The 24,698-nt window shown below is 45.5% G+C and overlaps 1 protein-coding gene across 1 annotated transcript; it reads right to left on the reverse strand.

The window, feature by feature from the left end:
- Positions 1-4,004: 4,004 nt before the first annotated feature.
- Positions 4,005-24,456, reverse strand: LOC132814825 (protein LTO1 homolog). Its single transcript, XM_060823600.1, has 5 exons — positions 24,344-24,456; positions 16,831-16,936; positions 13,981-14,051; positions 11,821-11,938; positions 4,005-4,842 (listed from the first exon to the last, which is right to left on the reverse strand). The coding sequence occupies exons 1-5, from the start codon at positions 24,394-24,396 to the stop codon at positions 4,777-4,779; spliced, it is 414 nt and encodes a 137-aa protein (XP_060679583.1). The 5' UTR covers positions 24,397-24,456; the 3' UTR covers positions 4,005-4,776.
- Between the last annotated feature and the right edge of the window lie 242 nt (positions 24,457-24,698).

Consider the following 24,698-nt stretch of genomic DNA (forward strand, 5'->3'; position numbering starts at 1 on the left):
AGCCTATCTTTGAAAGCCTCCCACATCTCAAATGTGGACTTCCCTTCAAATAGCTGTGTCCAATTCACATTTCCCAGCTCCTACCTAATTTTGATATAATTGGCCTTGGCCCAGTTTAGCACTCTTTCCTTAGGACCACTCTCTTCTTTATCTACAAGTATTCTAAAATTTACAGAATTGTGGTCACTGTTCCCAAAGAAATCCCGAACCGCAATTTCTACCACTTGCCCTGGCTCGTTCTCACATACCAGGTCCAATATAGCCCCTTCCCTCGTCGGTCTATTGACATACTGCTCTAGAAAACTCTCCTGTACGCTTCTTACAAATTTTACTCCATCCAGACCTCTGACACTAAGTGTACCCCTGTCAATGTTAGGGAAATTAAAATCTCCCATCATCACCACCCTGTTGCCTCTACATCTTTCCATAATCTACTTACCTATTTGTTCTTTTACATCACGCTCACAGCCCCAACAATGCAACTGCACCCTTATTATTTCTCAGCTCCACCCATAATGCTTCACTGCTCAAGCTCTCCATAGTGTCCTCCTTTAGCACAGCCGTGATATCATCCCTAACCAATCATGCAACTCCTTCTGTCCCTTTACTTCTCTCCCTGTTCTGTCTGAAGCATCTATATCCTGGAACATTTAGTTGTCAATCATGCCCTTCCTTCAACCAAGTCTCTGTGATTGCAATAACATCATACTCCCAGACACCAATTCAAGCCCAAAGTTCATCTGCCTTACCCATTATGCTCCTTGCATTAAAGTATATGCACTTCAGGCCACCAGTTCTTTTGCGCTCACCTGCTCTCTGCCTACTCCTCCCCTTATTAATGCTATCTTCATGATTCTTAGTCTCCAGTTCCACCTCGCTGTCAACTTGTCTTCTTTTCTGCTTCCCAGCCCCCTGCCACATTACTTTAAAACCTCCCCAACAGCAGTAGCAAAAACTCCCCCAAGGACATTAGTTCCAGTCTGGCTCAGGTGTAGACCAACTTCCCCAGAACCCCCTCCCTCCTACACCATCCCTCAAGCCACGTGTACATCCTGCCTATTCTTTCATTTCTATGTTGGCTAGCACATGGCACTGGTAGTAATCCTGAGATCACTACCTTTGAGGTCCTCTTTTTTAACATCTCTCCGAGCTCCCTGAATTCTGCTTTCAGAATCTCATCTTGTTTTTTACTTAAATCATTGGTGCTTATATGCACCAAGACAACTGGCTGTTCACCCTCCCCCTTTTTAAAATGCTCTGCAGCCGATCGGTGACATCCCTAACCCGAGCACCTGGGAGGCAACATACCATCCGAGAGTCCCATTTTCGGCCAGAGAACCGCCTATCTACTCCCCTCACAATAGAATTCCCTAGGACTATGGCCTTACGAGTCTTCTCCGCCCTTGTGAATAGCAGTGCCTGCCACAGTGCCACGATCCTGGCAACTGCTGCCCTCCCCTGGTGAGCCATCTCCCCCAACAGTATCCAAAACTGTGTACCTGCTTTGGAGGGAGATGACTGCAGGGGACACCTGCACTGCCTTCCTACTCTTTTTCTGCCTTTTGGTCACCCATTCACTGCCTCCCTCAGCAATTCTAACCTGCGGTGTGACCAGTTCACTAAACGCGCTATCCACGATCTCCTCAGCATTGCAGATACTCCACAGTGAGTCCACCCACAGCTCCAAAGCCGTCATGCGGTTCAACAAGAGCTGCAGTTGGACATACGTCTTGCAAGTTTAAGAGTCAGGAACGTCAGCCACGTCCCTGAGCTCCCACAGCAAGCAAGAAGCCTATGCCACAGGTGTGAGGTCTCCTGCCATTGTAAGCCTTAGCTTTATATCAACTAAAACCAAACAAACAATGTACTTAAATATATGAAAAAAACCGAAGACAATAAGAACTTTACCTTAGAGTCTTTTTCTTCTGGTTACAGGAGTGGAGGGGGCAGGAGAGAGATACCATACTTGTAGTATCTCAGATTTACAGGGGTGGCACGGTTGCTCAGTGGTTAACACTGCTGCCTCACAGCGCCCAGACCCAGCTTTGACTCCAGCCTCAGGTGGCTGTCTCTATGGAGTTTGCACATTCTCCCAGTGCCTGCGTGTGTTTCCTCTGGGTACTCCAGTTTCCTCCCACAGTCCAAAGATGTGCAGGCCAGGTGAATTGACCATGCTAAATTGCCCATAGTGTTACGTGCATTAGTCAGAGGGAAATGGATCTGGATGGGTTACCCTTCGGAGGGTTGGTGTGGACTAGTTGGGCTGAAGGGCCTGTTTCCACACTATAGGGAATCTAAAAATTATCAACAGAGGATGACAGCAAAAGTGCTTCAGTGCCTGGAACCCAGTGGCACAAAACAGTGACCTGTGCCAGGTCCCCTTTATTTATCTTTATCGAAATGACATAGATGACTGGGGTGTTGGATTAGTAAGTTTGCAGATGACATTAAGATTGTTCCGTGGTTAACAATGAGGTTGAGTGCATTGGACTAAAAGAAAAATAAATGGGATGGTCAAATGGTCAGGTAAACGGAAGATGGAGTTTAATGCTGAAAAGTGAGAGCTGATACACTTGGGAAGGAGGAATTAGACAAGGAAGTATTCAATGAACAGCATGACACTAGGAAGCTCTGTGGAACAAAGGGACCTTTGAGTGTTTGTCCATTGATCTTCGAAGGTGGAACAGCATGTTCATAAAGGTGGTGAAAAAGACAAATGGAACACTTGCCTTTATCAAACAAGACACAGATTACAAAAGCAGGGAAGTCATGATGGAGTTGTATGGAACTTTGCTGAGACAATTGCTGGAGAACTGTGTCCAGTTCTGGTCATCCCATTACAGGAGGGATGTGATTACACTGGAGGGGTGCAGAGGAGATGACCAGCACGCTCCCTGGGAAAAATTAAGTTGTCAGAAAAGATTGGACTAGTTTAGAATTGTCATTACATAGGAGAAGACTTGGGGTGATCTCATTGAAATGGCAAGATTATGACAGGCATAGACAGAGTGGGTAAGGAGCAGCTGTTCCTCTTGGTTGAAGAATCATGCAGGAGGAAACATGGATTCAACGTGTGGGTAAGGAGGATTAGGGGTGATTGGGTAAAAAAATATTTTTCCTCATGAGGGTGACGATGTCTGGAATGGGCTGTCAAGGTGGGAGGGGCAAATTGCCTCACATCTTTTAAAAAGTATCTGGATGAGCACTTGACACATCATAATAATCAAGGCTATGGGTCAAATACTGGTAAATGAGATTAACTTAAAAAGGTCAGATATTTCTCATATGTTGATGCACTCAGTGGACTGAAAGACCTCTTCTGCACTCTATTATTGAGTAATAATTAGTTTAAGCTAAACCACTAGGAAGTATAAATAGACAATCCATTATCCGAAAAACTTGGGGCCAGCTGTCTTTCAGATTTTGGAATTTTTCAGATAAAGGATTAAATGACATTTTCATTGTAAAATAAAAAAAAGTTACTGAACAGCAGACCCACCTGTGATTACTACAAGCACTCAGACAGAAGTGATGCCTGCCAATGCTGGGCCATGCCGTTATGTCACATCTGAGTGATATGCGTCGTGTAGGTGTGGAGTTGCGTTAACTGTTTGCATGCCAAACAACCTCGTTAATGAGAAAAAACTTCAGAAAAAAGCTTCGGATTTCAGAGCTTTTCAGATTTCAGAATTTCTGATAAAGGATTGTCCTTTATCCTGTATTAAAAAGCTTTGTTATATTGCTAATTTCCAATTGATAATGATGGGGTCTGATGGCTGGCTGTTTCATGTTAAGTTTTCCTCTGTTCACCCATCCGCACTACTTGGTTAAAAATTCCTTTGTTATGATCAGTAAGTCAAGCAGCACTGGTATTAATTTTTAAAATGAATTCATTAAATGAACAAATTTCAATGTCAGAGTTAAATTCAAATACAAACCATTGCAAATTTTACATTCAGACATTTTGACCATGAGGTTTTGAATGCTTTTACAACTACAATAAATAAATTTAATCAAACTTTATTAACCATAAAACTTCAACCTATCCATTGTATACAATCAGAAGGAAACCATATCCTAGCAATTATTTATGGTTAGCCTCAGTTTAAATCTCACTGTAGAGACCTGAGTATATAATCTGGTGTGATGGTCCAGTGCAGAGGGAGTGTTGAGTGGTTGGCAATGATGCCTTTCAGGTACAATAACAAACTGAGACCCCACCATCCCTTCTAATCACACACAAAAATGTTCCATAGGACCACTTTGAAGCAGAGAAGTTATCCAATATATACCTTGGGTAACAATCAATCAATCAATCATCTACTCATTATCTCACTGCTGTTATTGAGAACTAGCCATGCTAGTTAATTTTCTGAAGTAATTAGAAATGTACAAGCAACTTATGAATAATAAATTCATTGCAATTGTCCCAGAAAAACTGAATTCAAACGGCTAAAAATTGGAATTTCATTAAAATCTTCAAGTCCCCAAAAGGAAACTAAAGCCCCTCCCATAGTTTTTATATCAGACAGTTCAGATTGTATTAGTAATCTCTAAAGTTCAGCGAAAGGAATTTGAAATTATTTTTTCCTCACAGCAGCAAATGAATAACTTTTCAACATCACATTCAATCTGTAGTTATGATGTATTTGCTTTTTCTGAGCAAATCTCAATTTATCCAGTTTCATCCTCCACTTCAGGCATGGAGAGCTGGATTCGTTTTAATGTGAAGTCATCCCCTCAACAATGTTACTGAGTCAGGCGTCATGGTCTACTTCAGAACGACATCTCAGTTGATTTTAGATTTTGGAAAGCAGGCTGGACATTGAGCAAAGAACAAATCTGGAATAAAAAATAAACAAAGTTCTGTACCAGCCAAAGCAAGTGTACAAAGGGTGTTGCTTGTGCTGTTCAGCAATCTGCGATCACTTTAAAAAGGCCAGTTATCTAAGTGTAGGGTATGAGCAACTTAAACACCAAAATATATTGATTCTAGTGGAATTCCAGGGCAATAAGAAGCAATGTAATGTATGGTTCCAGCTCCAATTCTGAAAAAGGTTCTGCTTGTAGACGAGAGGATGATTAATCCTGCATGACAGACACTTTTGCTCAATTATTTATTGGTCAGAGTATTGAGTACAGGAGTTGGGAGGTCATGTTGCAGCTGGACAGGACATTGGTTCAACCACTGTTGGAATACTGAGTGCAATTCTGGTCTCCTTCCTTTCGGAAAGATGTTGTAAAACTTGAAAGGGTTCAGAAAAGATTTACAAGGATATTGCCAGGGTTGGAGGGTTTGAGCTATAGAGAGAGGCTGAACAGGCTGGGGCTATTTTCCCTGGAGTGTCGGAGGATAAATAGACAAAGTCTTTTCCCTGGGGTGGGGGAGTCCAGAACTAAAGGGCATAGTTTTAGGGTGAGAGGGGAAAGATATAAAAAAGACCTAAGGGGCAACTTTTTCACTCAGAGGGTGGTACGTGTATGGAATGAACTGCCAAAGGAAGTGGTGGAGGCTGATACAATTGCAACATCTAAAAGGCATCTGGATGGGTATATGAATACGAAGGGTTTAGACTTTAGAGGGATAGGGGCCGGGTGCTGGCAGGTGAGACTAGATTAGGTTGGGATATCTGGTTGGTATAGATGGGTCAAACTGACGGATCTGTTTCCGTGCTGTACACCTCTATGACTATTTCACATATTCCCAAATTCCCTAGATATCAGAACAATTACATCACATATCTTGTATGTTGAATGACATCCTATCAGTTGAGTGTAGTTTCACAAATGAGATGCACTCTGTCTTCTGCTTTTCATTGAGACATTTATAAGTACATTATATTATGCTTTGTATCACTTCAGGGTTCCAGGGTTCAAATGTTTTAGTAGGATCAGACATGGGGGTAAAAAAGGGGGAGGCGTGGCATTACTTGTCAAAGACAGTATCACAGCAGTGGAATGGACGATGGAAGAGGACTTGCCATCTGAGGTAGTTTGGGCTGAGGTTAGAAATAGGAAAGGTGAGGTCACCCTGTTAGGTGTTTTCTACAGGCCTCCTAATAGTCCTAGAGAAGTAGAGGATAATATTGCGAGGATGATTCAGGAAAAGAGTGAAGGTAGCAGGGTGGTTGTTATGGGGGACTTTAACTTCCCAGATATTGACTGGGAGAGCTATAGCTCGAGTTCATTAGATGGGTCGGTGTTTGTACAATGTGTGCAGGAGGGTTTCCTGACACAATATGTCGACAGGCCAACAAGAGGGGAGGCTATATTGGATTTGGTTCTAGGTAATGAACCAGGCCAGGTGTTAGACTTGGAGGTAGGTGAGCACTTCGGGGACAGTGACCACAACTCGGTGACTTTTACTTTAGTGATGGAGAGGGATAATCGTGTGCCGCAGGGCAAGAGCTATAGCTGGGGGCAGGGAAATTATGATGCAGTGAGGCATGACTTAGGATGTGTGGATTGGAAAAACAGGCTTCAAGAGAAGAACACTAATGAGATGTGGGGAGTGTTCAAGGAGCAGCTACTGCGTGTCCTCGATAGGTATGTACCAGTCAGGCATGGTGTAAAGGGCCTTGTGAGGCAGCCGTGGTTTAGTAAGGAATTGGAGTCCCTTGTGAAAGGGAAGAAGGCGGCATATGTAAAGATGAGGCGTGAAGGTTCAGTAGGGGCGATTGAGTGTTATAAGGTAGCCAGGAAGGAGCTAAAGAGGGAGCTAAGAGAAGCGAGAAGGGGACATGAAAAGTCTTTAGCTGGTAGGATTAGGGAAAACCCAAAGGCTTTCTATAGGTATGTCAAGAATAAAAGGATGACTAGGGTAGGTATCGGTCCAGTCAAGGATAGTAGTGGGAAGTTGTGTGTGGAGGCGGAGGAGATTGGAGAGACATTAAATCAGTACTTTTCATCAGTATTCACTCAGGAACAGGACACTGTTGCTGATGTGAATATGGAATCACAAATAATTAGAATGGATGCCCTGGAAATATGCAGGGAAGAGGTTTTGGGAATATTGGAAAGGATGAATATAGATAAGTCTCCTGGGCCTGATGGCATTTACCCCAGGATCCTATGGGAAGCTAGGGAGGAGATAGCAGAGCCATTGGCCTGGATTTTTATGTCGTCGTTGTCAACAGGAATAGTACCAGAGGACTGGAGGATAGCGAATGTGGTCCCATTGTTCAAGAAAGGGAGTAGGGATAGCCCTAGCAACTATAGGCCAGTGAGTCTGACTTCAGTGGTGGGCAAAGTCTTAGAGAGAATGGTAAGGGATAAGATTTATGAACATCTGGGTAGGAATAACGTGATCAGGGATAGCCAGCATGGTTTTGCGAAGGGCAGGTCGTGCCTCACAAACCTTATTGAGTTCTTTGAGAAGGTGACCAAGGAAGTGGATGAGGGTAAAGCAGTAGATGTTGTGTATATGGATTTTAGTAAGGCGTTCGATAAGGTTCCCCATGGTAGGCTAATGCTAAAACTTCGGAGGTATGGCATTGAGGATACATTAGAGGTTTGGATTAGGAATTGGCTGGCTGGAAGGAGACAGAGGGTAGTAGTTGATGGATTATGTTCATCTTGGAGCGCAGTTACTAGCGGTGTACCACAAGGATCTGTTTTGGGACCATTGCTTTTTGTTATCTTTATAAATGATCTAGAGGAAGGACTTGAAAGCTGGGTAAGCAAGTTTGCGGATGACACAAAAGTCGGTGGAGTTGTGGATAGTGAGGAAGGAAGTGGTAGGTTACAGCGGGATATAGATAAGTTGCAGAGCTGGGCGGAAATGTGGCAAATGGAATTCAATGTAGCTAAGTGCGAAGTCGTTCACTTTGGTAGGAATAACAAGATGATGGATTACTGGGCTAATGGTAGGCTACTTGGTAGTGTGGATGAGCAGAGGGATCTTGGTGTCCATGTACACAGATCTCTGAAAGTTGCCACCCAGGTAAATAGTGCTGTGAGGAAGGCATATGGTGTACTGGGCTTTATTGGCAGAGGAATTGAGTTCCGGAGTCCTGAGGTCATGTTGCAGTTGTATAAGACTCTGGTGCGGCCTCATCTGGAGTATTGTGTGCAGTTTTGGTCGCCATACTATAGGAAGGATGTGGAAGCTTTAGAACGAGTGCAGAGGAGGTTTACCAGGATGTTGCCTGGAATGGTAGGAAAATCTTATGAGGAAAGGCTGAGGCACTTGGGGCTGTTCTCATTGGAGAAGAGAAGGTTTAGGGGAGATCTGATAGAAGTGTATAAGATGATTAGGGGTTTAGATAGGGTAGATACTAAGAACCTTTTACCGCTAATGGAGTCAGGGGTTACTAGGGGACATAGCTTTAAATTAAGGGGTGGTAGGTATAGGACAGATGTTAGGGGTAGATTCTTCACACAGCGGGTTGTGAGTTCATGGAATGCCCTGCCCGTATCAGTGGTGAACTCTCCTTCTTTATGGTCATTTAAGCGGGCATTGGATAGGCATTTGGAAGTTATTGGGCTAGTATAGGTTAGGTAGGATTCGGTCGGCGCAACATCGAGGGCCGAAGGGCCTGTACTGCGCTGTATCCTTCTATGTTCTATGTTCTATGTTCATAAAGAAAGACCGAGAATAACGGAAAGGTTAATCAAAAGGAATAAATTAAGACAACGTGATGAAGTTAACTAGGAGTGTAAAAATAGATCCTAAGAATTATTATAGAAATTTCAAAAAGGAAAAGAATAAACAAAGTGAGCATTCATTCTGAAGAGAGTGAGAAATGGAAGTTAATAGCAAATAATAAGGAAACGGTGGATGGTACAAACAAATATATTGTTTGTCTTCATTGTAGAGGATACGAAAATCATTCCAGTAATCGCTGCAAATCAGGAGGTGGAGGGAAAGAGGAGCTTAATGAAAGTACAATCATGACAGAAGTGGTACTGAAAAAAATGCTGCAGCTGCAGACTAACAAGTCTCTGGGTCCAGATGGATTCCATCCTAAGGTCTGAAAAGAGAAGGCTAGGATATGCATCAGTGTTAACTTTCTAAGATTCCATCGATTCAGGAAAGGTTCCATTGGCTCCGTTTCAAGAAAGGAGAGAAGCAGAAAACAGGCCAGATAGCATGACATTTGTCCAAGGGAACAGTGTTAGAATAGTGAGGAAGGCGTTTGGTATGCTTTCCTTTACTGGAGACAGCATTGAGCATAGAAGTTGGGAGGTCGTACTGTGGCTGTACAGGACATTGGTTAGGCCACTGTTGGAATACTGTACGCAATTCTAGTCTCCTTCCTATCAGAAGAATGTTGTGAAACTTGAAAGGGTTCAGAAAAGATTTGCAAGGATGTTGCCAGGGTTGGAGGGTTTGAGCTATAGGGAGAGGCTGAATAGACAGGAGCTGTTTTCCCTGGGAGCGTTGGAGGCTGAGGGGTGACCTTATAGAGGTTTATAAAATCATGAGGGGCATGGATAGGGTAAATAAACAAAGTCTTTTCCCTGGGTTTAAGGTGAGAGGTGAAAAATTTAAAAGGGACCCAAGGGACAACTTTTTTCACCCAGAGGGTGGTGTGTGTATGGAATGAGCTGCCAGAGGAAGTGGTGGAGGCTGGTACAGTTGCAACATTTAAAAGGCATCTGGATGGGTATATGACTAAGAAGGGTTTGGAGAGATACGGGCTAAGTGCTGGCAAATAGGACTAGATTAGGTTAGGATATCTGGTCCAACTTGTCCATATCAACCAAAGGGTCTGTTTCCGTGCTGTACGGCTTTATGACTCAATGACTCTAAAGGGATTATAGCAGAGCATTTACAAAGGTTTAAGGTAAACTGGAGGCATCAGCATAGATTCAAAGGGAAATAATGCTTAACCTGTTTATTGCAGTTCTTTGAAGGAATAATATGCACTGTGGATAAAGAGGGGCCTATAAGCATATCATACTTGGATTTCCAGAAGGTATGCAATAATGTGTCACAGCAAATATCACCAAGGAAAATAAAAGCTCATGGTGTAGGCAGTTCCCTATTAACATGGATAGTAGATTGGCTGGTAGGCAAAAAACACGGCACACATAAATGGGTCTTCGTCTGATTGGCAGGATACAACAAGTTGGGTCTGTGCTGGGCCCTCAGTTTTATATAATTCACATTAATGACTTAGAGAAGGAAAATAAAAGCATGGTAGTTAAATCACAGGCGATATGAATATAGAGAGTAAATTATATTGTTAAGACATGGAGAGGATGGAGTAAGATCTAGATTGGTGGAGTGAGTGGTAGAAATATGACAGCTTGAGTGTAATGTGAAGGAAATGTGAAGCTGTTCACTGTGGGAGGAAGAACACCAAGGAGAAAGTGAGGTCTGCAGATGCTGGAGATCAGAGCTGAAAATGTGTTGCTGGACAAGCGCAGCAAGTCAGGCAGCATCCAAGGAGCAGGAGATTCAACGTTTCGGGCATGAGCCTGATTCCTGAAGAAGGGTTCATGCCCGAAACATCGATTCTCCTGCTCCTTGGATGCTGCCTGACCTGCTGCACTTTTCCAGGAAGAACACCAAAACAGCATGACTTAAATGGAGAATGGCTACACAGTTACGTAGTGCAGATGGACTTGGGTAATCTATTGCATGATTAATAAACAGTTGGCATGCGGGTACAGCACATAGTTAACACGAATGGAATGCTATCCTTCATTATGTGATTAATTGAACATAAAAGTAAGAGCTGTTTGCTTAAGTTATACAGAGCACTGGTGAGACAACCTCTCAAAACTGTGTGCAGTTTTGGTCTTCTTGTTTAAGGATGGGTGTAAATGCACTGGAGGAGGTTTACTAGATTGGTACCTGGAATGAGAGGGTTTTTGTAGGAGGAAAGGTTGGTCAGGCTGGGGTGTTTCCACTGGAGATTAGAAGAGTGAGGGGTGTCTCGATTGAAACATGCAAAAACCTGAATGGTCTTGACAAGGTGGACATGGAAAAGAAGTTCCCCCTTGTGGGTCAGTCCAAAACTAGGGAACACTGTTCATTGCAAAGTTAATGGTTGCCCTTTTGGAACAGATAGGAGAAGAATATTTTTCTCACAGAGTTGCACATCTTTCAAACCCACTGCCTTAGAAGGTAGTGGAGGTGGGATCATTAAAGATTTTTAAGGCTTGGATTATTAGATTACAAGAGAACTGAAAGGACTAGATGGGAATGTAGAACTTGAAACACAAACAAGTTAGCCATAATCTCACTGACTGGAGGAGCAGGCTCGAGAGGGCTGAACAATCTACTGCTGTGCCAATTTTGCATGCTCATAATACAGTGGTTAAATGCTCATATTCTGGTATATAATTACTTTATGGTGCTAACAATGAGTTCCCTCAAAAATCTGATGAGGAAACAGATTGCACAATATATGAGTGCCATGGAAATAAGGGCAAGTTGCTGGGTCAATGCCTGATTATGATTTACAACCAATCCAACTGGGGCTTGGCGAAAGAAAAGAGGGATGGTAAAAACATAAATATTATATGTGGATAGTAAACAATATAGGATGGAGCTCATTGTGAGAATATTTTTCAGCCTAATGAAACAGTCAATCAGCACTCATTTCCATACAATAATGCAAATTATGTAGCAATTAGCATCAGATTCCTGAAGAAGGGCTTATGCCCGAAACATCGAATCTCCTGTTCCTTGGATGCTGCCTGACCTGCTGCGCTTTTCCAGCAACACATTTTCAGCTCTGATCTCCAGCATCTGCAGACCTCACTTTCTCCTCATACACCACTGGTCAAGGTCAAAAGTATTCCAGCCCAAATCTCTCATCATTTCTGAAAAAGATCATATTGAGTGCAATTTGTAAGTTCACAAACCTGTTTAAACTTGGCTCGCATCTTTTCTAGGTCCTCTTGTAACTTGTCGTAAGTTGGGTTTTCATATGGGAAGTCATGAACCATCACCAGCAATGAGTTTAGGGCTTTCAGCCTTTTACTGCAATAGTACAAGAGATGGCAAAGTAAGTTCTTTATAAAGGACAGCAAAATCCAAGAACGAGAAAGTTTCTTGCAATTTAAGCTCTAACACTACAACAGTATCTAAAGAACGTAATTTGTGATGCAACTGAGGTGGAACTCCCTCTCCAGAGCGTTGCAGGTGGGACTAGATTGGGTTGGGATATCTGGTCTGCATGGACAAGTTGGACTGAAAGGTCTGTTTCCATGCTATACGTCTCTGTGACTCTATGAGCACTGCGAATGTCCCAACACCTAAAGACTGCAGCAATTCAAGAAGGAAGGTAATTTTCTCCTGCGCAATTAGTGGTGGGCAATAAATATTCCTGATGAAGGGCTCTTGCCCGAAACATCAATTCTCCTGCTCCTCGGAGGCTGCCTGACCAGCTGTGCTTTTCCAGCACCACACTCTCAACTCTGAACTCCAGTATTTGCAGTTCTCACTTTCTCCTAATAAATGTTGGTCCAGCCAGCAACACCAATAGCCCAAGATGAATCTTAAAACTTTACACCAGGCCTACTGGTTTGTCTCATAGCAACATAGAAAATAGAAGCAAGAGGAGCCAATGAGCCCTCCAAGTCTGCTGCATAATTCACTCTGATCATGGCTGACCATCCAAGCCTATAACCTGTTCCTGCTTTTCCCCAAATCCGTTTGGCCCCTTGAGCACAAAGTGCTATATCCAACTCCTTCTTCAAATCCCAGAATATTTTGGCTTCAACCACTTTCTGTGGCAGCAAATTCCATAGGCTGACCATTCTGAGTGAAGAACTTTCTTTTGTAGTCATAAATGGCCTCCTGTATCATTAGAAGAAATGGAAACTATTCATCTGGGCAGGAAAATGGGGTTCAGACTGAGATGAGATGAGATGAGCCATGCTTGTATCAATTAACAGATCAGGCTCAGAGGGCTGAATTGCCTACTTATGTTCTCAGATTGGACTTCCCCTTTATAGGGAATATCATTTCTGTCTAGTCCGGTCAGAATTTATAGATTTCTACAAGAATTTCTCCCCTCATTCTTCTGAATCACAGCAAACATTAATCTTAACTGATTCAACCTCTCCTCATATATCAGTCCCACCATCCCTGGAATCAGTGTGGTAAGCACTTCCTCTATAGCCAGAACGGAATTCCACCTAGGAACCTTCCAACCACAAGGGATGAACTCAGATTTCTCCAGTTTCCTCAGTTTCCCCTCCTCCCACCCTGTCTCAGTCCCAACCCTCGAACTCAGCACCGCCCTCCTAACCTGCAATCTTCTTCCCGACCTCTCCGCCCCCACCCCCACTCCGGCCTATCACCCTCACCTTGACCTCCTTCCATCTATCGCACTTCCAACGCCCCTCCCCCAAGTCCTTCCTCCCTACCTTTTATCTTAGCCTGCTTGGCACACTCTCCTCATTCCTGAAGAAGGGCTCATGCCTGAAACTTCGATTCTCCTGCTCCTTGGATGCTGCCTGACCTGCTGCGCTTTTCCAGCAACACATTTTCAGCATGTATAATTGCAGCAAGACATGCCTGCTCCTGTGCCCGAATCCTCTTGCTATAAAGGTGAGTATACCATTTATCTTCTTCACCACCTGCTGCACTTGAATGCTCACCTTAAGTGAATAGTGTACAAGGACACATTGATCTCACTGCACATTCTTCTCTCTCAATTTATAGCCAATCAGATAGCAATCCACTTCGCTGTTTTTTCCTCCTGAAGTGGATAATCTCGCACTGATCCACATATTTCATCTGTCATACATTTACCCACTCACTCAGCATATATCATCTTTATACTGCAATTATAATATAAAAGGGCTTGACTGAAGGAGAAAGTTTTATGTCAGGCTTTAACAGGAGACAAGTTCAGCACTAATACAAAACCAAAACCTTACAGACCAAGGCTAGGTTTGTGTAAACAAACCTATTATGCTTTTCATTTGGGCAGCTGGAGTTGTTCCTTTCACAGGACTACTAACATCACCACAAGAATTCTGAAGCTCCACATCAGTCAACAACCAACTGCATACCTGCTCTTCGCATCTTGGTTATTCTGAAGAAGACACTTCCAGGTATAGGCAAAACCTTCATAAAAAGAAACCTGTAGAGCAGAAAGAAAATGATCAGGAGAATTAAAAGGATAAAATTTCTTGAAAGAGAGAAATTGAATGATGCAGTACCTTTCACAAGGACAGGCCATCCCTAAGTGCTTAACAACCAACAAGTTAATTCTGAGATGCAGTCAGTGTTGAAATGTGTGAAACCAGGAAGCCAGTCTGTGCACTGCAAGCTCTCACAAACAGGAATATGTTGAGTTGATAACCTGTTTGAAGAGGTATCCAATAACACAATACACTATTCTGAATATACAATTGGTGTACTGATCCAAATTAAATGAGTTTTACACTGACCTAAAATATTTGAGAGTATTTTTTATTGATAAATAACACCATAAAACACCAGGGCAGAGGCTGGCCTTCCAGACATTAAATGAGACCATGGCTAATCTGATAATCCTCAACTTCACTTACCAGCCTTTCCCCCAAACTCCTTGATTCCCTCACTAATTAAAAATCTGCCTCAGCCTGGAATATACTTAAAAACCCAGTGCTCTGTAGTAAAGAATTCCACACATTCACCACCTCGTGAGACAGGACATTCCTCCTCATCTGTCTTAAATGGAAACCCCTTACTCCGAGATTATGCCCCAGTCCTAAACTCTCCCACAAGGAAAAACAACTCGCCACACCTACCCTGTCAAGTTCCCAAAAGTGTCAACCTCAGAATTATAATCTAATTAGGCTGTGTCACTGAAACAATTCCTCTGTGACAAATAATAATGAAGCACTCCCTTCCCACCAACTCTTCCCTTCTCCCTGACAACTGTCTGAAGCCAAACCAGATCGTTTGCAACCTTGGTGAGATACGTGACCCTGTGGTGAGTTGCCAACATGTATCCACTGCATTACTTGACACTGCACAATATCATTTTTGTGACATTGTCTAACTCTGCTCTGCCTCAGTTCATCTGCTGATGAAAGCCTCTTCCATAGTCTAGTGTTTCCTCCAGACTATTCCAACACAGTCTAGCCAGTACTCGATATTCTAGCCTCCATAAACTGGGGGTCACCCAACACTCTGCTGCCCATTTCCTAACACACATCAAGTCCCTTTCATCCATTGACTTACATTACAAACTCATTTTAGAAGCCATAGTTTTTGTTTCAGACCTTCCCACCACCTTACCCCACCCCCAAACCCATCTTTAAAATTTCCTCAAGACCCACAGCAATCCAACGTATTGGTGCTTTGCCCAGTTCTGGCTACTCCAACATCTTATTTTTAAAAAATCTGCACCCAGGACCTCAGCCTTAAAGTCCTAAGTTCTGGAGTTCCATCAGAAAACTCGTTTCCTCCTTTAAAACCATTCCTTGAAACATACCTCTTTGACCAAGCATTTTGTCAATTACCTGAATATCTCCTCACAGGGCTCAATGTCAATAATGCTTCTCTAAAGTGCATTCAGACTCACTATTATTTTCATTTATATTTATAAAACAAAATGCTGGAGCAACTCAGCAGGTCTGTCACCATTTGCACAAAGAGAAAGAGTTAATGTTTCAAGTCCAGGATGAATAGTAAGAACTGTTCCAAAGGGAATACTGTGAAGTCATATCAAACTCAAAATGTTAACTCAGTTTCCTTCTCCACAGATGCTGCCAGATTACTGGGGTTTCTCCAGTTACTCCAAATTTCTAGCATCTGAAGTGTCTTGTTTTTATTTTCTAAATACAAGTTGTAGTTTTAACAACAGAAGTTTTGAGTATCAAAAAGCATTTACACTTTAAGAGTTGCATCTGATTCAGATATGAAATTTTGTTTTGTACTGAAGGTGATAACTCTACAAGTGACCGTAAAGGAACGACAGTAGGCCAGTCAGCCCCTCCAGCCAGTTTCACTATTCAGCTAGATCATGGTTGACGCTATATGTCAACACAGCTTTCCTGCACACCCTCTGAATAGGAGTGTTTCTTTGGCTCCGTTTGAGGATTAGTGATTCAAATCAAACAGATGTGTAGAACACTGCCAAAAACCAATCACTCACTATAACATTTTTTAAGGAACAGGATCAGTTAATTTTATCTAAAGCTCCAATTTCAAAAAGTTGTTGTGATGGGAACAAACAGCTTGGGATTTATTACAAAATCATTTGAAGTAAACTGAAGTGATCAACAAATGCATTACAGAGAACCTTCTTTATTCATTTATGCCACAGTTTCACAATTCTGGGTCTTTCAACAGATCACCAACTTCCAGGATTACTCAGATAAAATGTGTGTTTGAGAGAGGAATAGGAGGCACTCGCACCCACATAATAACGTCTCAGTATGAGTCAGCTCGTTATGGAAAGGAGGCATAAAGATGGAGTTATATTTATCTCGCATCTTTCAGGACATATCAAAGGCACTATATAGCCAGTAAAATCTTTATGAAATGCAATCATTATTGTATTCTAGGAAATTTTGGAATCAATTTGCACAGCAAACTCCCAAAACAATGTATTCCCTCATGTTTCATTGTGTGTACAATTGAGTGCTTTAACACCTTAAACTGTTGTGGTTCTGTTCGCCGTGCTGGAAATTTGTGTTTCGTCTAATCACTATAAATGCCGGAGGAAACATCACAGAAGCGCTTCACAGGAGGCTCCCAAGCACTGAAATTGTCACCTAGACAGGGGACGAAACGTCTGCAACACAAATTCCTAGCTCGGCGAACAGAACCACAACAACGAGCACCCGAGCTACAAATCTTCTCACAAACTTTGAACACGTTAACTACCTACATTTATAACTGGTGTGCAACCGTTCTCACTTATTTACCTCTGATCCAATCTTGGCACCATTTACTAATCCATAGCATCGTCCCTCAGTTTCTCCCAAATGGCCTCCTTCTGTAAATCCTTCCTGATAACCTTCTCCACGAAATCTGCCAACCGCAAGAGAAATTGCATCAGTTGGATGCAAACAATCGCAGAAAACAATTGGGAGGGGGCAGCCATGGTGGGGGAAGGAGAGCAATGCTGAAAATGTGTTGCTGGAAAAGCGCAGCAGATCAGGCAGCATCCAAGGAGCAGGAGAGTCGACGTTTCGGGCATGACCCTTCTTCAGGAAGGAGAGCATGGCCAGGAAAGAGATATGATGGAGGACGGAAAAAGTTGTTGGAGGAGGTGGAAGAGAGAATTATTGGGTGCAGAGAGTGTGGCTGTTACCATTCATTCATGAGGACATTCTGTAGTTGGGGATAGATCTGAGTGTTGAGAGAGTGGGGGATGTCCAATCAGGGTTGTTGGGGGAGGGGGGGTGTAAAGGGACAGTGAGGGGGATGAAGGTGTCACTGATTGTCCACCAGGATGATACTGCGGCAGGTTATTAAAGATACATATTTGAAAGAGTTTATTTGGGGCATTTTGAAGGGGTATATTTGAGGTGGGGGTATTTTTGGAAGTAGCTTAAAAATGTGTTCCTGAAAAAGCGCAGAAGGTCAGGCAGCATCAAAGGAACAGGAGAATCAACGTTTCGGGCATAAGCCCTTCTTCAGGAATGAGGAGGGTGTGCCAAGCAGGCTAAGATAAAAGGTAGGGAGGAGGGATTGGGGGAGGGACGTTGGGAATACGATAAGTGGAAGGAGGTTAAGGTGAGGGTGATAGGCCGGAGAGGGGGGGGGGGTGGAGAGGTCGGGAAGAAGATTGCAGGTCACGAAGGCGGTGCTGATGCTGAGGGTTGGGACTGAGAAAAGGTGGGGGGAGGGGAAATGAGAAAGCTGGAGAAATCTGAGTTCATCCCTTGTGGTTGGAGGGTTCCTAGGCAGAAGATGAGGCACTCTTCCTCCAGGTGTCGTGTTGCCATGGTCTGGCGATGGAAGAGGCAAAGGACCTGCATGTCCTTGGCTGAGTGGGAGGGGGAGTTAAAGTGTTCATCCACGGGGTGGTTGGGTTGGTTGGTCCGGGTGTCCCAGAGGTGTTCTCCGAAACGTTCCACAATAGGCGGCCTGTCTCCCCAATGTACAGGAGGCCACATCGGGTGCAGCGGATGCAGTAAATGATGTGTGTGGAAGTGCAGGTGAATTTGTGGCGGATATGGAAGGATCCCTTGGGGCCTTGGAGGGAAGTAAGGGGGGAGGTGTGGGCGCAAGTTTTGCATTTCTTGCGGTCGCAGGGGAAGGTGCCGGGAGTGGAGGTTGGGTTGGTGGGGGGTGTGGACCTGACGAGGGAGTCGCTGAGGGAGTGGTCTTTCCGGAACACTGATGGGGTGGGGAGGGAAATATATCCTTGGTGGTGGGGTCTGTTTGGAGGTGGCGAAAATGACGAAGGATGATACGATGTATCTGGAGGTTGGTGGGGTGGTAGGTGAGGATCAGTGGGATTCTGTCCTGGTGACGATTGGAAGGGCGGGGTTCAAAGGCAGAGGAGCAGGAAGTGGAGGAGATGCGTGGAGAGCATCATCAACCACGTCTGGGGGGAAATTGCGGTCTTTGAAGAAGGAGGCCATCTGGGTTGTTCAGTATTGGAATCGGACCTCCTGGGAGCAGATGCGGCGAAGGCGAAGGAATTGGGAATACGGGATGGCGTTTTTACAGGGGACCAGGGTGGGAGGAAGTGTAATCTAGGTAGCTGTGGGAGTCTGTCAGTTTATAGTAAACGTCCATCTTGAGTTGGTCATCCGAGATAGAAATGGAGAGAGAGACGGTCCAGGCAAATTTGAGGTCGGGGTGGAAGGTGTTAGTAAAGTGGATGAACTGTTCAACCTCCTCGTGGGAGCACGAGGTAGCGCCAATACAGTCATCGATGCAGTGGAGGAAAAGGTGGGGGTGGTGCCAGTGTAGCTGCAGAAGATGGACTGTTCCACATATCCAACGAAGAGGCAGGCAGAGCTGGGGCCCATGTGGGTGCCCATGGCTACTCCTTTGGTTTGGAGGAAGTGGGAGGATTGGAAAGAGAAGTTGTTCAGAGTGTGGACCAGTTCAGTCAGTCGAAGGAGGGTGTCAGTGGAAGGGTACTTTTTGGTTCGGTGGGAAAGGAAGAAGCGGAGGGCTTTGAGACCTTCGTGATGGGGTATGGAGGTGTATAGGGACTGGATGTCCTTTGTGAAGATAAGGCGTTGGGGACCGGGGAAGCGAGAATCATGGAAGAAGTGGAGGGTGTGGGTGGTGGCCGAAAGGTAGGTGGGGAGTTCTTGGACTAAGGGGGACAGGACCGTGTCAAAGTATGCAGAAATGAGTTCGGTGGGGCAGGAGCAGGCTGAGACAATGGGTCGGCCGGGGCAGTCAGGTTTGTGGATTTTGGGCAGGAGGTAGAAACTGGCGGCGCGGGGTTGTGGGACTATGGGGTTGGAGGCGGTGGATGGGAGATCCCCTGAGGTGATGAGGCTATGGATGGTCTGGGAAATGATGGTTTGGTGGTGGGAGGTGGGGTCATCATCAAGGGGGGCAGTAGGAGGAGGTGTCCACAAGCTGGCATTTACCTCAGCAATATAAAAATCGGCGCGCCAAACTACCACTGCGCCTCCTTTGTCTGGCGGTTTGATGGTGAGGTTGGGGGTTGGAGCGCAGGAAGTGAAGGGCTGCACGTTGCGAGGGTGAGAGGTTGGAGTGGGTGAGAGGGGTGGACAGGTTGAGGCGGTCAATGTCACGGCGGCAGCTGGTTATGAAGAGATCGTGGGCAGGTAAGAGGCCAGCACGGGGTGTCCAGGTGGATGGGTGTGTTGGAGGCGGGAGAAGGGGTCGTCAGAGGGTGGACAAGAGTCCTGGTTGAAGAAGTAGGCGCGGAGGCGAAGGCGGCAGAAGAAATGCTCGATGTCTCGCTCCTTGTTGAATCCATTAATCCGGGGAGCGTAGCGGACGACCGACTCAACACGGACGTTTACTATAAACCGACTGACTCCCACAGCTACCTAAACTACACCTCCTCCCACCCTGCCTCCTGTAAAAAACGCCATCCCATATTCCCAATTCCTTCGCCTTATCTGCTCCCAGGAGGACCAATTCCAATACCAAACAACCCAGATGGCCTCATTCTTCAAAGACCGCAATTTCCCCTCAGACGTGGTTGACGATGCTCTCCACCACATCTCCTCCACTTCCCGCTCCTCCGCCCTTGAACCCCGCCCCTCCAATCGCCACCAGGACAGAACATTGGTCCTCACCTACCACCCCACCAACCTCCAGATACATTTTATCATCCTTCGTCATTTCCGCCACTTCCAAACAGATCCCACCACCAAAGATACATTTCCCTCCCCTCCCCTATCAGCGTTCCGGAAAGACCACTCCCTCCGCGACTCCCTCATCATATCCACACCCCCCACCTACTCAACTCCCACTCCGGGCATTTTTCCCTGCAACCGCAAGAAATGCAAAACTTGCGCCCACACCTCGCCCCTTGCTTCCCTCCAAGGCCCCAAAGGATCCTTCCATATCCGTCAGAAATTCACCTGCACCTCCACACACATCATTTACTGCATCCGCTGCACCCGATGCGGCCTCCTATACATTGGGGAGACAGGCTGCCTACTTGCGGAACATTTCAGAGAACACCTCTGGGACACTCGGACCAATCAATCCAACCACCCTCTGTGCAGGGAGTGAATCCCGGAGCAGTGTGCGGGGAGCGGGTCCTGGAGCAGTGTGCGGACTCCCCCTCCCACTCCACCAAGGACATGCAGGTCCCTGGCCTCCTCCATCACCAGACCATAGCAACACGACGCCTGGAGGAAGAGCGCCTCATCTTCTGCCTAGGAACCCTCCAACCACAAGGGATGAATGCAGATTTCTCCAGCTTTCTCAGTTCCCCTGCCACCACCTTTTCTTAGTCCCTACCCTCACCATCAGCACCGCCTTCTTGACCTGCAATCTTCTTCCTGACCTCCCCGCCCCCAACCCCACTCCGGCCTATCACCCTCACCTTAACCTCCTTCCACCTATCGTATTCCCAACGCCCCTCCCCCAAGTCCCTCCTCTCTACCTTTTATCTTAGCCTGCTTGGCACATCCTCCTCACTCCTGAAGAAGGGCTTATGCCCAAAATGTCGATTCTCCTGTTCCTTTGATGCTGCCTGACCTGCTGCGCTTTTCCAGCAACACATTTTTCAGCTCTGATCTCCAGCATCTGCAGTCCTCACCAGAGTCTTATACAACTGCAACATGACCTCAGGACTTTGAAACTCAATTCCTCTACCAATAAAAGCCAGTACACCATATGCTTATTTCACAGCACTATTTACCTGGGTGATAACTTTCAGAGATCTGTCTACATGGACACCAAGATCCCTTTGCTCATCCACACTACCAAGTATCCGACCATTAGCCCAGTATCCCATCTTCTTGTTACTCTTACCAAAGTGAATCACTTCACACTTACCTACATTGAACTCCATCTGCCCAGCTCTGCAGCTTATCTATATCCCGCTGTAACCTGCCACATCCTTCCTCACTGTCAACAACTCCACCGACTTTCGTATCATCCGCAAAGTTGCTCACCCAACCTTCTAGCCCCTCCTCCAGGTCATTTATAAAAATGACAAACAGCAATGGTCCCAAAACAGATCCTTGCGGAACACCGCTAGTAACTGCACTCCAAGATGAACCTTTACCATCAACTACTACCCTCTGTCTTCTTCCAGCCAGCCAATTCCTAATCCAAACCTCCAACGCACCCTCAATGCCATACCTCCATATTTTTTGCAGTAGCCTACCATGGGGAACCTTATCAAATGCCTTACTAAAATCCATATACACCACATCTACCGCTTTACCCTCGTTCACCTCCTTAGTCACCTTCTCAAATAATTCAATAAGGTTTGTGAGGCATGACCTGCCCTTCACAAAACCATGCTGACTATCCTTGATCACATTATTCCAATCCAGATGTTCATTAATCCTATCCCTTACAATTCTCTCTCAGACTTTGCCCACAGAGGTAAGACTCACCGGCCTATAGTTACTAGGGTTATCCCTACTCCCCTACTTGAACAAGGGAACCACATTTGCTATCCTCCAGTCTTCTGGCACTATTCTTGTAGACGAGGACATAAAAATCAAGGCCAACAGTTCTGCAATCTCCTCCCTTGCTTCCCAGAGAATCCTAGGATAAATGCCATCAGGCCCAGGGGACTTATCTATTTTCGCCCTTTCCAGAATTTCCAACACCTCTTCCCTACATACCTCAAAGCCATCCATTCTAATTAATTGTGACTCAATATTCACATCGGCAACAATGTCTTGTTCCTGAGTGAATACTGACGAAAAGTATTTATTCAGTGTCTCCCCAATTTCTTCAGCCTCCACACGAAACTTCCTTGACTGGACCTATTCCTACCCTAGCCATCCTTTTATTCCTGACATACCTATAGAAAGCCTTTGGGTTTTCCCTACTCCTACCAACCAAGGACTTTTCATGTCCCCTCCTTGCTGCTCTTAGCTCTCTCTTTAGATCCTTCCTGGCTACCTTATAACTCTCAATTGCCCCAATTGAACCTTCACGCCTCATCTTTACATAGGCTGCCCTCTTCCCTTTAACAAGGGATTCCAATTCCTTATTAAACCACGGCTCCCTCACACTACCCTTTCCTCCCTGCCTGACAGGTACATACTTATCAAGGACACTCAATAGTTGCTCCTTGAACAAGCTCCACATATCGATTGCACCCTTTCCTTGAAACCTACTTTTCCAAGCCACACATCCTAAGTCATGCCTCACCACATCATAATTTGCTGATGGAGGACGTTATTTATGGAGTATATTTGAAGGTGCTTATTTACAGGAAAAAACAGGGGGTTGTTTAGTCGGTTATATTGAAGGGGTTATTATTGAAGGGGGGTCGTACTGAAGGGGGGGCGGTGTTATTACACAAGGGGATTTATTATCCGGGGGATATTACAGAAGCGGGATATTAGTGAAGGGGGGTATTCCTGAAGGGGGATATTCCTGAAGGTGGGTATTACTAAGGGGGGTATTACTAAGGGGGGTTATTATTGAAGGGGTATTACTGACGGGGGACATTACTGAAAGAGGTATAATTGAAGGGTATTATTATTGAAGGGGGGTATCGATGAAGGGAGTTGTTACTGAAGGGGGGTGTTACTGAAGGGGTTATCGATGAAGGGGGATATTATTGAAGGGGGTATTACTAAGGGGGTTATTACTGAAGGGGGGCAGAGCTTTAAAATACAGGGTAGACCATTTAGGACAGATTCTGGATCAGTGGTGCTGGAAGAGCACAACAGTTCAGGCAACATCCGAGGAGCAGTAAAATCGACTTTTCGGGCAAAAGCCCTTCATCAGGAATAAAGGAATGAAGTGTGGAGAGATAAGCTACAGGAGGGTGGGGGTAGAAAGAAAGTAGCATAGAGTACAATAGGTGAGTGGGGGAGGGGATGAAGGTGATAGGTCAGGGAGGAGGACGGGGTGGATAGATGGAAAAGAAGATAGGCAGGTAGGACAAGTCATGGGTCAGTGCTGAGCTGGAAGTTTAGAACTAGGATGAGGTGGGGGAAGGGGAAATGAGGAAGCTGTTGAAGTCCACATTGATGCCCTGGGGTTGAAGTGTCCTGAGGTGGAAGTTGAGGTGTTCTTCCTCCAGGCGTCTGGTGGTGAGGGAGTGGCGGTGAAGGAGGCCCAGGACCTCCATGTCCTCGGCAGAGTGGGAGGGGGAGTTGAAATGTTGGGCCACGGGGCGGTGTGGTTGATTGGTGCAGCTGTCCTGGAGATGCTCCCAAAAGCGCTCTGCTAGGAGGCACCCAGTCTCCCCATTTAGGATAGAGATGAGGAGAAACTTCTTCACCCAGAGAGTGGTGGCTGTGTGGAATGCTCTGCCCCAGAGGGGCAGGATTTATTTAAGAAAGAGTTGGATAGAGCTCTTGAGGATAGTGGAATCAAGGGTTATGGAGATAAGGCAGGAAGCTGATACTGATTAAGGATGATCAGCCATGATCATATCGAATGGTGGTGCAGGCTCGAAGGGCAGAACGAGGTAACAACAATAACTGCAGATGCTGGAAACCAGGTTCTGGGTCAGTGGTGCTGGAGGAGCACAGCAGGTCAGGCAGCATCTAAAATGCAGCAAAATCAACGTTTCAGGTAAAAGCCTTTATTCCTGATGAGGGGCTTTTGCCTGAAACGTCGATTTCGCTGCATTTTAGATGCTGCCTGACCTGCTGTGCTCTTCCAGCATCACTGACCCAGAATCGATGGGCAGAATGGCCTCCTCCGGCACCCGTTGTCTACTGACGGGTTATTACTGAAAGGGGATATTTGTTGCTGATTTCCCTCTGGACCCGGGAGGGTGGTGGTTAGTGTTGATGGTAGGTTTAAGCAGACGGTATTATTGCGGGTATTTACCGATCCTCCGCCAGGACGATGCTGTCGAACAAATCGCCGCCGGGATCCGCCATTGGAAGAGGGGCGCATGCGCACACCCCTGCCCCATCCGGGTCTGCGTCTGCGGCTGCGCTGTTTCCTCGGTCTCCTCTTAAAGGAACCACCACCCGCTTTTAAACAGGCCCCCACGTTAATCTCCGCCCCCACGTTAATCTCCGCCCCCACGTTAATCTCCGCCCCCACGTTAATCTCCGCCCCCACGACTATCTCCGCCCCCACGTCTAACTCCGCCCCCACGTTAATCTCCGCCCCCACGTTAATCTCCGCCCCCACGGCTGTCTCCGCCCCCACGGCTGTCTCCGCCCCCACAGCTATC

Source organism: Hemiscyllium ocellatum, unplaced genomic scaffold (genome assembly GCF_020745735.1).
Source record: "Hemiscyllium ocellatum isolate sHemOce1 unplaced genomic scaffold, sHemOce1.pat.X.cur. scaffold_944_pat_ctg1, whole genome shotgun sequence".
Lineage (NCBI taxonomy): Eukaryota > Metazoa > Chordata > Chondrichthyes > Orectolobiformes > Hemiscylliidae > Hemiscyllium > Hemiscyllium ocellatum.